The sequence below is a fragment of the Falco punctatus genome (assembly GCF_963210335.1).
Source record: "Falco punctatus genome assembly, chromosome: 7".
Taxonomy (NCBI): Eukaryota; Metazoa; Chordata; class Aves; order Falconiformes; family Falconidae; genus Falco; species Falco punctatus.
In genome coordinates this window covers 59,311,643-59,324,367 of record NC_137587.1, presented here as the reverse complement: position 1 = coordinate 59,324,367, position 12,725 = coordinate 59,311,643, and the positions used below count along the sequence as shown (strand labels likewise).

The following is a 12,725-nucleotide window of genomic DNA, read 5'->3' as shown; positions in this document are numbered from 1 at the left end:
TTAATCATACTGCAAGAGCCCTTAGCTTTCTGCGATATTCTGGGGTGGTGAAATGCAAAAACCTGCAGCAGATTTAGTTGAATTAAAAATGGAAGGTTTTATTTACTCCAGTATAAACATGAGTAATTTCTGACTTCTTCTTTCTGTTGTTTATTTTTATGTCCGGTTCAGTGTATTTTACACAGACCTTAAGGTCACTGCACTTTTGATTTTTACATTGGTAATGTACAACACGTAGGAGACCGCTGCCAAAGTTGTGAGGGGTGAGAAGGTGGAGGTTTACGCTGCCGTTACGAGATAGTAGCTGCTGTACAACAGCTCTCCCTGTTGGATGTCCGGAGCAAAAAGTCAGGGAAGCTGGAGGGGGAGAGGAGTAGTTGGTGGGCTGTATAAAGCCAAAGAACTTTCCTCGTTAAAAAAATGTGGTCCTTTGAAGGTAGAAATCACCTCCAAAAGAAGGCAAACACCTATTACATTATTAGCACAAAACCTTACAAACCAGCGATGCGGACCACCTGCAGACAAGCTGCTGCCCCTCTCGGTTCCTGTTTCATATTTTCAGCCCTACAGATGTTTTGCATGCAGTTGGGGATTTAAAAAAATCTAGTGAATAGTCTGTGGGAGATGGACTGTCAAAGAGCTCTCAGCCTTCTGGTCAGCGTTTGCTTTTTTCCTAACAAGGAGCTCCTGCCCTGTGAAGGGGTGGGGGGTGTGTGTGTGTGTGTAACAGCCATCTTCTCTCCTGAATAGGTCTCTCCTATTGCAGCCGAAGTCTAGAATTTTCCACAGTATTGCCCAGAGTAGAACACGCCAGGTCTGTCCGCTAAGCAGCCCTTAGTTCTCCAGCAAACACATTTTTGTTATCGGATCTTCTGTTTCTGTGTAAACCGTTCAGAACGTGCTATCCCAGAATCTGCGTCTGATAACTGTTTTCAAGTGGTGACTGAGAAAATTGCCTCTGCAGCCCTTTTTCTTGATAATTGCAAGAATAACATGAGCTCTTCCTGACTGTAGAGACTAAAGTGTAAGCTGTTTGTTACCAGTATTCCTATCTTCAATACAGAACAAAAAATAAGTACTAGGTTTTAGTGATATTTTTGTTGTTTATGTATTATTACTGTTATTGTTATTTTAAAGGCAATTCAGCAACAGAGCTCCTCAGAAACTGAAGGAGAAGGAGGAAATACAGCAGATGCCAGCAGTGAGGAGGAAGGTGATCGGGTAGAAGAGGATGGAAAAGGAAAAAGAAAGAATGAAAAAGCAGGCTCAAAACGGAAAAAATCCTACACTTCAAAGGTTGTCTTCAGTTTTTCCATTGTTACCCATATGCATTTATAATTAGTGTCCAGTTTTTGGCAATCTGTTCTTCCTTCTTTAGCGTTTTGAACCCAGTACCATAACGATGCTGTTGAAACAGGCAAGGGGAAGTGCTCTTGCTTTTGTGGACGGCCTTGGTGAGACAGCAGCTGAAATACTCTGCCCTGTTCTGGTGCCCACACTTTGAGAAGGAGGTGAAAGAATGGGAAGGAGTTGAGAAGGGCTGGAAGGAAAATCCATGCAAAGATGGATTGATAGGTTTGGTCATCTTAGATTCTCCATGAAGAGCAAAAAAAAAAAGCCTTAGGAGCGTGCCTCCTTAGGAGTACTGTGTCTCAGACTGCCTGGTAATGGCTGTTGAATGTAATCACCTGCGTAGTGACTTTGGGTTCAGCTGTACTTCTCACCCGGGTGAAAGGGAGCAGCGTTATAGTCACTTCCTCCAGTTCTGTGTGTGCCTCCAGGTTCTGTACTTGGCTTAAAAAATTGTGGGAAGCGTGGCAGAGTCATGTTCACTCACATTCGTGTTACTCTTCTCTGTAAGTGAAAACGAAATTAAATGAGAAGAAGCAAGCAAACAATCTGATCCAGGTACAATTTGGGGGAGAGCAGGGATTTCTATGGTTCATCAACTGAACAAAACGTACTAAGTAATTTCACCCCCTTTATGTGTTTTACATTACAAATTCAGGTCTGGTCTACCATCTTCTTTCCAGAAGACTCTGGGCAAACAGAGGATTAGGAAAATGGTGGCTTAATGCCACAATTTATCCTTTTGTACTGTAGAATTGCATAACATAAAGGGAGCAGAAAAGATATATTGGTTCCACATGGCTTTAATGTTAATATATTAAAGCTGACAGCACTAAAAAAAGTATGGAAAGCAGCTCTGCTAATGTTATTCTCATTTTACATCTCTGTGTTTAATCAAAACTTTTGTCAAGCTGGCACCATCTGTTTCATTAACTAACAAAACCTACAGGTGACCCAACACTAATACCCATCTCCTGTTACTGTGTCTGTCTTACAGTCAGTTGTGCTGCCAACCTGTGTCAAACACCCAATTTCGCCTTTTGCTTCACTGATGGCAGTAACTCCAACTGCTTCACCTGAAAAATGCTTCTCGCCCCACACATCCTCCCCAGTATTCACCTTGGACAGGGATCCGCATGATCAGACAGCATTCCACATATGTTTCAAAAGTGCCTTTCTGTGACTGAAGCTCAGTTTTTACTTTTTCACTTTGTTGTTGTTCATTTTAGAAATCCTCCAAGCAGTCACGGAAATCTCCTGGAGATGAAGATGATAAGGACTGCAAAGAGGAAGAAAATAAGAGCAGCTCTGATGCTGGGGACGCAGGCAATGACACAAGAAACACTTCTTCAGATTTGCAGAAAACCAGTGAAGGGGTAATCTTCTGTTAATACCATTCACTTCCCACGCTGTTTGCTACCGGGGGGCTTTGGAGCTATGGGTGAAAGGCGTTGCATTGCAGTGACCTGTGCATACCCCACGCGATCTTTTTACATTGCGTTTCAGTGCTCAGAATGTGTCTAGAACAGAAACATGAGACCGGTCCCTGCACTGGTATCAGTTTTGCTCTAGAGAAATGACTGAATGAGAAAAGATGCTATAAGCATTATTTTTGTTCCAGCACTTGCATGGATGTCAGCTGAGAGCAACTACTGAAAACCATGAGCTGGAATGATGCAAAATTGTTGCGAGAGCAGAATCAGACTGTTTGCATAATGCATTTTGGCTTACTAAACAGTGGGAACCTGCTTATCCTTTCACACTTGTTTAAAATGTGTGCAGTCCCACTGACTTCTTTGGAGTTCATGAGGGTTCATGTGCACATTACAGACTCGGCACACTGTGGGTTTCAGGGCAGATCCTGCCTTGGGATATGACCTTCCAAGGAGGGAAAGTACTGTCTGCTCCAGAGCAGCTTCATACAGTCTCCTTGTATGTTTGTGTCAGTTGTGTGTTCATATCAATATTATTTTGTTGTGACCACAACGACAGAAAGGAAGGCTGCTGAGCAGGGGAATTAGCACAGAGACTGGTTAATCGTCAGCCACCTTTAACAACCACTTCTATTTCTGAGCCTTTCGAGCAGCACTGGCCTCCCTGCTCCAGCACTTACAGCTCCGGCTCAGAACCAGTTCTCGTGCAGGTTCTGTGCCAAGGCTCTGCCACATGGCCAGCAGCTGGGCTGGGCTGTCACAGGAGCTGCTGAGTGACACGAATCCCCAGGTGTGACAGGAAGCCAGCCAGCACAGGCTCTCATCTGACACTGCCGAGGTGCCTCAGCACCCAGCTGCGTGCTCAGCCTCAACCCCTTCTCACAGAGCACAACCTCTGGGGAGCTGCTGTCGGCTTCTGCTTCAAGACTTCTCCCAGAGCTTCCTCTCCCCTTGTCTCTCTGCCGTGCAGTTTATGTGTTTCGTGGCTCTTCACCTTATAAAGACTTTGATATGTGGCTCATGGGGTCAGGAATGTGCCCTGAGCCTCTGCGTTCACTCTGAACAAGCCGCTGCCTTGAGCCAGAGACTGACACAGGGAGTCGGTATGCCCGGGGGTGCCTTCCCAGCACCTCACCCACAGACTCAGAGGGTCTGGGGCTGATAAGTGTGGTGTGTGTAGCGCACGTGTTGCCCATGTTCTGGCTAGTTAACTCTGTGACGCTTTCATGTCTTCAAAGAGGTGTTTGAGTGAGAAGACTGGCCATAAGGTCCATCTGAGGTGGCAAGAAGTTCAGGGGGCCTGCTTTGTTTCCCACGTTTGTAGCAGTGGCAAGGGATATGCCCATGAACTTCAGGCACGTTCTCCGTGTAAGGACCAAATTCTTTCTGAGTTAGGTCAGTCGCAGACTAAGTGGCTAAAAAGTCCCATAGGATGTTGGCTGGCTGGCTGGTGACACTCATACAGCTCTTCCTTCTGGGGGTAGAGTCCAGCATGCTCCAACATCATGGTCCTCTTCAGTGTTCTCAGGATTGTGGGTATTTTAGGTTTTGTGCTGAAATCTCAACAGTTTGTCCTTCCTGCCAGCACCAGCTCCACAGAAATACAGTCACCACTGCCATACCCATGTGAGGAGCTGGCTCTGCTTCGACCTCTGCAACCCCAGCACTGGGGCTTGACCGCTGTTTAACTAGACTAGATCTTGGAAGCATTATGGGAAAGGCGGAGTTTTAGTAGCATGTACCAAGGAGAGATGGACAGATGGTTTTCAGAGCACTTTGAGATAAAAGCACTGATAAGTTTGGAGAAATTCATATCCTGATCCAGAGATTTCATCTGGATTTGTGCTGCAGAATCAGCGTTTCACATGTAAACCCTCTTCCCCGTTTCCTTTGGGCTGTTGTCGATGGTGCAATTCTCTCCTAGGACCAGGAGGGGACACCGCATGTCCTCGGAGCCAGACTAGGTGTCATTTTAGAAGGTACCATCCCTTGTCAGACACAAGGCACTCGGGGAGAGAGTGATGGGAATTTTTTTCCCAGTTGGAGTTACACAGCCGGTCGCACACCGGTTACACAGTGTGCCTGGACTGACCCGCTGGGGTACTGGGCCACGCTCTGCCGGGCATCCAGACCGGGAGTCTGATGGGGGCAGCGAGCTCCTCCAGCCCACCCGCCTGGGCTTCTCTTCTATGGAAAGGAAGGTCGAAAAAGACCAACACGTGCCTGCAGAGCTGGGATATGGTCCTCTTGTTCATGTGCATGAATTCAGAAGAATGTCTAGGTCTGCTCAAAGGCACCGTTATAGACGAGATTGTGGTCTCTTTTGAAATCATTTAGCTTGTGAGAAGAGCATTGGAGCCACAACACGCAGCCTGCAGTGGGCTTCCTCCTCCCCAGCATGCAGCACAGGAGCTGCATAGTCACCGCTTCGCTGTCCTGCCAGGCCAGCAGGCTCAGGGCATCTACCCGGCCAAGAGACAGCGCTGAGGGCACACCACAGCGAGCGCTGGGGTGCAAACCTGCTCCCTCCCCCAAGGTAGGGGGCTGGGGGCTGCCTGAGACTCACACCAGGAAAGTTTGTGCCACAGTAACTTGTAGAAAGGTACCGCGAAGGCAAAGAGACAAGAAAAGCAGGAGTTCAGTCAGTTGCCCTGGTCTTGCCACTGTGACCAGCTGTTTGAAAGCCTCCGGCAGCAGGGGCTGGGAAGAGCCGGGGCAGGCGGGTGGGCAGGCGGCTGGGGGCTCAGCTGTCCTGCAGGTAGTGCTCCCCACCGGTGTGTCCTGGGGAGCCTCTGCCTCCTGTGCTCTGCACCTTCCAGGGTCTGACCATGCAAGAGTTGCCTAAAGGACACAAGCAACTGTCCTTATAATGATGCTAATAATAATGAGGTAGCAGTTACGTTCTGTAATGCCTGGACCGCAGGGTGAAGACACATCTACTCTCCAGATCAGAGGGAACCGTACCTTTTATGCACGCTCTTACCCTTCACATTACAGGGATCTTCTCAAAGGGTTAACAGCTCAAGTCAAATGATTGCAGGAGTGTCTTCACCTATATTTTTTAATGAAATTTCTAACCTCCAGGTGGTAGCGGAAAGCTTGAAAATGTGAAGTGATGGCTTCCTAAAGACTGAAGCCCAGAGCAAATAAAAGTACTTCCAAAGCTATGATATTTTTTCAGCCAATTTCATACTGTTCAAGGGCTCGACTTGTGATATTTATTTTTTTCATCCCTGGGGTTGACAAAGCTGCTTTCTTTTCTTATCTCCATCCCTTCATTTCTCAACTGTTCTTGAGGACTGCAGGCACTCTCCACAGAAGAGACATTCGCTTCCTCAGACTCAGCCACACTTTATAATCGCATCCTGCCACTACCTGTCCTCAGGCCGCTGTTCTTCAGCTGATTCTTTCCCCAGAAAGATGCAAAACCTGAACTTCAGGGTTTTATTATCTAATATTAATTAATTAATAACATGACAGCTAAGACAGCCTATCCTGGAGCTTGCTCAAGTCAAAAGTCACAGCACACTGCCCCCCTGCCCCATGACAGTCCTGGGCTGTTAAATACTAAATTGTTTTGGCTTTCTCAAAGCACCACATCAACAGACTATTCCAGTAGAAAGGTATTCATGGCTCTGTGCTGTTTACTTTCTGTAGTCCAAAATTAGCTCATAAATCAGTGAATTCATGGCAGCAGATTTACATTCCACATTTAAATCTCTGGTGACTTGTGTGTTTGGTTCTTGGGTGGCATAACTCGGAATCTTTATAACCAAACACCGAAGTCGCGTTTTACTTTTACTCTCAGGCCAGGCGTGTAACGACGCTGGAAAGCTGGCGGTAGTCCCTGCCCTGTTAGAGAGTGTTTGGATGTTAAGGTCAGCACTCAAGAGTATGTGGCAAGTTTTTCTTTTGGTATTATATTGGTTACAGTCCAGACATTGTGTTGGTAAACAAGGCATTCTCTTTGTGTACAGACGCATGTGGTTGCTTTTCAGGAGGTGAATGGTTTTACTGAGTCTTTGAAAAATAATAGATTTGTTGGAAATTAAATACATTATTTTGCTCCTGGTACAGCCCAAATATTAAAGTGGGTTAAAGGACTGTGATCTTTTTACTCACACTGACAATCAGTTACTAACATGGGAGTCAGTGGATCTATTTGTGGAGGCAACTGCTTGCCAGCATGAATAAGGGGATCAAGATCTGGTCCAAAATTACTGCCATCGGATACTATTGCCATTGGGAGAACATATTTAAAATGCCCTGTGTCCAGGACATAATTTTTTGTTATGTTCTTGTGGGGTAGCAACAATTCCAGTTACTGCTGTGAAAGACAAGTGTTATGGCCAAACTGGCCAGAGAAACACAGGTTCACCGTGGCCTTCTGATGTGGTTTTGACATGTTCGGTTCCTTCACTCTTTCTTTACATCTCAAGAATAACATTGGTTAGGTGGCATAATAGGTTTGGGGGTTTACCAACATTCATTTAGGGCTCTATTCAAGGTAAAAGCATTTATGTGGGCATTTTTCCAGAAAATGAAAACAGAGTATGTATTTTTGTCCGATCTTTTTTTCCTGCAATTTGAGTAAGTTAAAATCTACCCCTCCAAAAAAAGACAGCATTTGCAAAAATATGTTTAACTGTTGCACAGTAAAAAGTTCCATGTAAAAATCAAATAGTGGCACACACTCTGGTGCAAAGAGATGTGTTGTCTGCTGCCTTCCTATAGCTCAGGACAACAGCACAACAGCACTTCTCAGTAAGGCAATGGGACATAACTCAGGAGAAACATCCATGTCTGGGTGCAAGTTGAGATTAAAGCAGCCAGTGTAGATGAAATATGCTCTTTGCATCTCTGTGTACATTGAATCCTGTAGCCATTTTGACCCCAAACCAACATGGAATAACAATGATCATATAGAGCAAGTAAATAACTGTCCTTCTGTCCATCCATCAAGAGCTTTTAAAGTACAGGATGGCTGAGTCAGTTGCAGAACAAATTTTCAGTGCCAGAAAAAACAAAGCCGTTTGTGGATTTACTTTTATTCCCTGCTTTCTGTGTTCTCTGGCCTTCAATTTTGCCGATGACTGCGATGTTTCACTCCAGTCAGATTGTGTGCTGCTTCTTTTGTGTGCAGTAGCGCTGGTCAGTGCGGCACAGGGACCGTATCTTGCAGTACAGCTGAGAGACTTGTTCAAACAAAGATGACGAGGGTTGGTCCGTGTCTGAAGGGACATGAAACCATGGAGACCATGGAAACCGCTCAGCTCTGCCGCATCCTTGTTCAGCGGCTGCTGCCATCCTTGTTCCATGGGTGCTGCGGGGGCCGGCAGCGCTGCCTGGGTGGGGGAAGGTCCCTGCTGGCCCCGGGGCTGCCGGCAGCTGGGGACAAGAGAACTGCTGGCCTCTGGGGCACCTGGGACTGCTCTGGGGGACAAAGTGTGCAGAGTGGGTACTGGTAAAGGTGAAAATCCTAACGGATGATGTGCACACCCGGCTCTTTGTTGTCCCTCCTGTGCCACGCTGTGGCCCGATGGACGCGTCTCTGCACAGCCAGTGGGGAGTGGAAGGGTGAATATTCCCAGCGCCCAGGCGAGAATGGTGCCCACCAGTCTCCTGGCCTTAGTCCAGCAGGGAATGGTTGTTAGTAAGTGCAAAGGTTTCACACTCCAAAAGGACAGCTTTCCTGGCTGGATCGGAGAGTGGCACTGTAGGGACCCACCGTTTCACCACCCACGCTGCCCGTCAGCGCTGGGTAGCAGCTGTCAGTCATTACGAACTTCAGCATCAGGCATGTTGTGATCCACTAATCCTTTCTAGTTGTTTCGATGGGTGCCTGCGTGTCCCTCTGAAGGGAAACAGCAGCAAACCCCTGCCAGCCACATCTCCAAAGCACCTGGAAGTATCATCTCACCGATGCGGAGGAGAGAGGCCGGTGGAAGTGCAGCTGTGGGTGAGCCACGCAGTCACACCTTCTGGGGGAGGCAGGGCTCAGGCAGCGCCTGTCAGCCGTCCTTACAGGCATGAGCGTTTTATAATTACCCCTTGTCAAGTGTCGTCCGTCAGGATGTACCAAGACCTCCCACACGGAATGTGCAGGTTTCCATTACTCACTTTGTAAAGCCCTTGTCGTGGGGGAGAACCACCACGCTGGACAAACGCAGCCCGTAGCTCAGAGGTGCAGTAGCCAGGCTGGCACCCCAGGCTGCTCCGCGGGCACTCGTATGCTCTTGTCCTCAGGGACAGGGAAGCACAGTCTGCTGTAGCCGTGGCATCGCACACAGCAGGTATGATGGGCCAGAGCGGGAGAGAGCTCAGGCAGCAAACTCCTAGTGCAGGGATGTTAAAATAAGCCATCTTTTCGTATTCTCTTCTGGATCTTGTGTAAAATGAGAATTCCATCCACCTCAGTGGATTTAACCACCACCACCACCACCACCACTCAATGTTGATTTTTTTCTTGGATGATCACACCAAATACAGTACTGATTCCTTCACACTGCTTGTGTGTTGTGTTTCTTTCCGTCCGTGGGTGTGTGGGTGGACAAGCTTTCACACTCTGAATTCTTTACGAAGGAGCAGGGGTGCCTCGCTCAGGGTTAGGTAGTCATGTAGCACTGCATGTCATCGTGTTGCTGGACAAAAGTAGCGTGTCCTTGTGCCTATAGGTGAGATTTGCTGTTTCTGTTTAATATGAAGAAACTGAGAGTTGGAGACACTTGGCATGATCACGTGAGGACAGTCTGATCCTGTTCACCCTAATACCAGTGGGAGCAAGAGCTGACCTTGACTCAGCCACGAAGTGGGAGTTTCTTCCTTTTCTGTCATCACCTTACAGTGAACTCTGAGCCAAACTGTTTCCTTTTCACAAGCAAAATCAGATATGTTAACTATGACAACTGTTTGTCCTTCTTTGGGCTTGCTAAGTGTTTGCTTGTTGGAAGAGCAGGGCGTTCTCGCCGCAAGGCGTCCAGGAGCACAGCAGTGCCGGAGCTTTTGCGTGAAGCCTGTCAGCGATGTAGTGTAGTGGAAAAATGCAAAATTTGGTTGCATGAAGTATGCTGTAAGTGATTCATAATTAAGTGATTGGGGAAAAGAAAAAACCAACCCACACACGTGACTGGAGCTGCTTATTTGAATAAAGCCCTAAATGTTTACTTCTAAAGTATGTTCTTTAGTATTTTATAGTGGTATGTTTAGTTGATGTAACATAAGTCGTTTTCTGTAGAAAAAAATTTGTTCGAACAGACCAGGTGGTTACTTGTACCTGTGACTTTGAAGTGTGGGAATAAGGCATTAATTATATCAAGTTTGTTGCAACATGCTTTTTCTTACATTAAATGTGATTTTTTTTTTCCTCTCTCTCTCTTTCAGACTTAACCAACATAATGACTGCTGAATATTAAGGGAAAATACAAGAAGGTTACATGTTTGGTTGTCTAATATTCTTGGATTTGATATGAGTCACCACATCTGTTCATTACTATCATCAACAGCATCCCAGTTTGTATGCACATTATTCACATTCCTATCTGTTGTGTTTGCAGAAATGACATTTTACCCTTTTTTCTAAGGGTTACTTTTTGATTTTCATATTATTTGGTTGCATGAAGTTGCCCTTTACCAGTGGCTGAGGTTTATGAAGATATCGCATACTTGAACATGATTTAGATTCCTTTTCTAGATAGAAAAGGTGTAACTCCAAATTATATCATTCTAAATCAGCAATTTTTAAGAACAAGTAAATCTTAGAAATGAGTCCCCTCCATACAATACTACAATATCTTCCACGTACAAACATGATTTTAGATTTCCCTATATCCATACTTTGATTTTTGATCAGTTTACAACACAAAAGAAAAATTCTTCTTCAGTTGAGATCACCACCAAGTTCAATAATGTAATAAAAATACCTTTCCTTATTAGAAGTACCTAGCTAGTTATACTCTTAATACTTCTCAAAATCATGATGTAATGTACACTATCTGACTTAGTTCCTATATGTGAAGTTAGTGAAAGTCTTTTTGTGTTTCTTTAGATTAATACAAGGATTTTTTCCAATGCCAACTCAATTTGAAATCATTCATTTGGATGCTTTCCATTTTTAAGCTTACTGTGATATAGAACCCTATGGGAAACCAAAAGAAAACATCAATTTTAAATAATGAAAGGCTTAAAAAAGGATGCTGTCATTCTGGCTTTTTTTTTTTCCTTTTGGAAATAGAACTAGACTAGTAAGTAAGCATTCCAAATCCATTATTCTGTGTACATTATTGTTGCTATTGTGATAATAGAGATTTTTATTTATTTTTATGCCAGCTTTTATTGTGAAAACATATTTAGTCTGGTTTTATCAATCCTTGTTATGCTTGTCCTTGGAACATCTTTTGCGTATTCAAGGTTTGTAGTTGATGAGTTTACTGTAAAAAACTAAAAAAAAACCACAACAAAAAAAAACAACAAAAAAAAACAAAACAAAAAGAAACAAAAAAATGTATTGTTTTTACAGAATAAATTTATTGGAATGTGTATTGGGAGTAAGGTTTGAGGTTGTAAGCAACTAAGTTAGCGTCATATTTGGCTTCATACGTGTAATAATGTGAGGTATTAATGTAAGTCAAGTATTAAAGCAAAACATTCTGTTAACATGAGTTGACCATAATAGATACAAGTGCAGGTGAGATCTTTATTTTTTCTGTACTTTGCCTTTTCTGGATAACAGGAGGTTATTAAATTCACCTTGAATGTATTCACAGTTTCTTTAAAAACATTAGAAGTAACATCGGAGGCTCAAATGTTTGTGAGCCAGCATGTCCTATTGCAGCCCAACAGCTCTGGGCTTGTTTTCTTGGGAAGATGTACTGGGATGGAGCTATCCCGAATTCTAGCGTACACAGAAGGAGCCCACACCAGGGAGGCTGGGTGCTGGAGGAAGCTATCCCTAAATTCCTTGTTGCCAAGAAACATTAATGAGATGCCTTGTGGTGAGTTTGGACCTGCCCCCTTGGCTGGAGGTGTAAACCCGTGGGTTCTCTCCTGAGCACTGCTGTGAGCTGCACCTCAGTGTTCAGTGGGAACGTTAAAGCATCAGTTTCTTGCTGCTCTGATGGTGCAGGGTGCAACACACATGCGCATGAGCTGATGCTTTCTTGTTACTGATTAGGTTTAAAAAGAAAATTAAAATTCTCTAAATCAAAATGCCCGAAAGTCAAGATCCCAAAATAACGTCTTTCCAGTTACAATGGATCAGCCAATTCCATCTGTGAGAAAGGTGCAAAGTGCACCGCTTTTAATATAAATACACATAGAAGGCATAGAAATATAGTTGCCATTGCAAACAGAAACATAAATTACACAAACCAAGGTAACTGTATTTGCTGCTACTTGTTTATGACCCAGCAGCATTAGCAAAAGTAGCTGCGAAGAATGTGGCCAAAACCCCCTCCTCTCCAAAAATGCATGCTACGGTGTAAGGCGCCGCTGCTCACGGCAACGAGCCCTCCGTGCCCAGCTCAGGAGTGCTACTAAGCACGTGCTTAACTTCAAGCAGATGAGCGGTCCTTGCAGAAGTGAATCCTTAAAGGAATTAACAAAACTATGATTTGCTGATCATATATGGAGTCTTACCGTAAGAGTTGATTGCTTCTTAAAAGATTTCTTGGGATTTTTAACAAGGCTGACCCACAAGACATACTTTTTGACAAATAAAACATGTGCATGTGACAGAGTTATGTATGTTAATTTTTCACACTTCAGAATGTTGACCTTCACGTTCTACAGTAGCTCTGTATAGGGATTGCTGGCACTGATGTTCCTCAGTGTGTGGAGGCTAAACACTGACATCATTATTATTATTTAACTTCATGCAGTATTTCTAAAACTGTCAAAGCAGCTTACTTAAAAATAGCTCCGTGAACTAGCAGCTCCACTGCAGCA

General features: G+C 44.7%; 1 protein-coding gene across 1 annotated transcript in view; it reads left to right on the top strand.

Moving 5' to 3' along the window:
* HDGFL3 (HDGF like 3) overlaps positions 1–12,516 on the top strand; it is a 39,392-nt gene extending 26,876 nt beyond the window's left edge. Inside the window, exons 4-6 of the mRNA XM_080397551.1 lie at positions 1,138–1,296; positions 2,580–2,726; positions 10,164–12,516. Of these exons, the coding sequence (XP_080253677.1) occupies positions 1,138–1,296; positions 2,580–2,726; positions 10,164–10,169 (312 nt within the window). The 3' untranslated portion in view covers positions 10,170–12,516. The remainder of the gene's footprint in view (positions 1–1,137; positions 1,297–2,579; positions 2,727–10,163) is intronic.
* Positions 12,517–12,725: the final 209 nt, after the last annotated feature.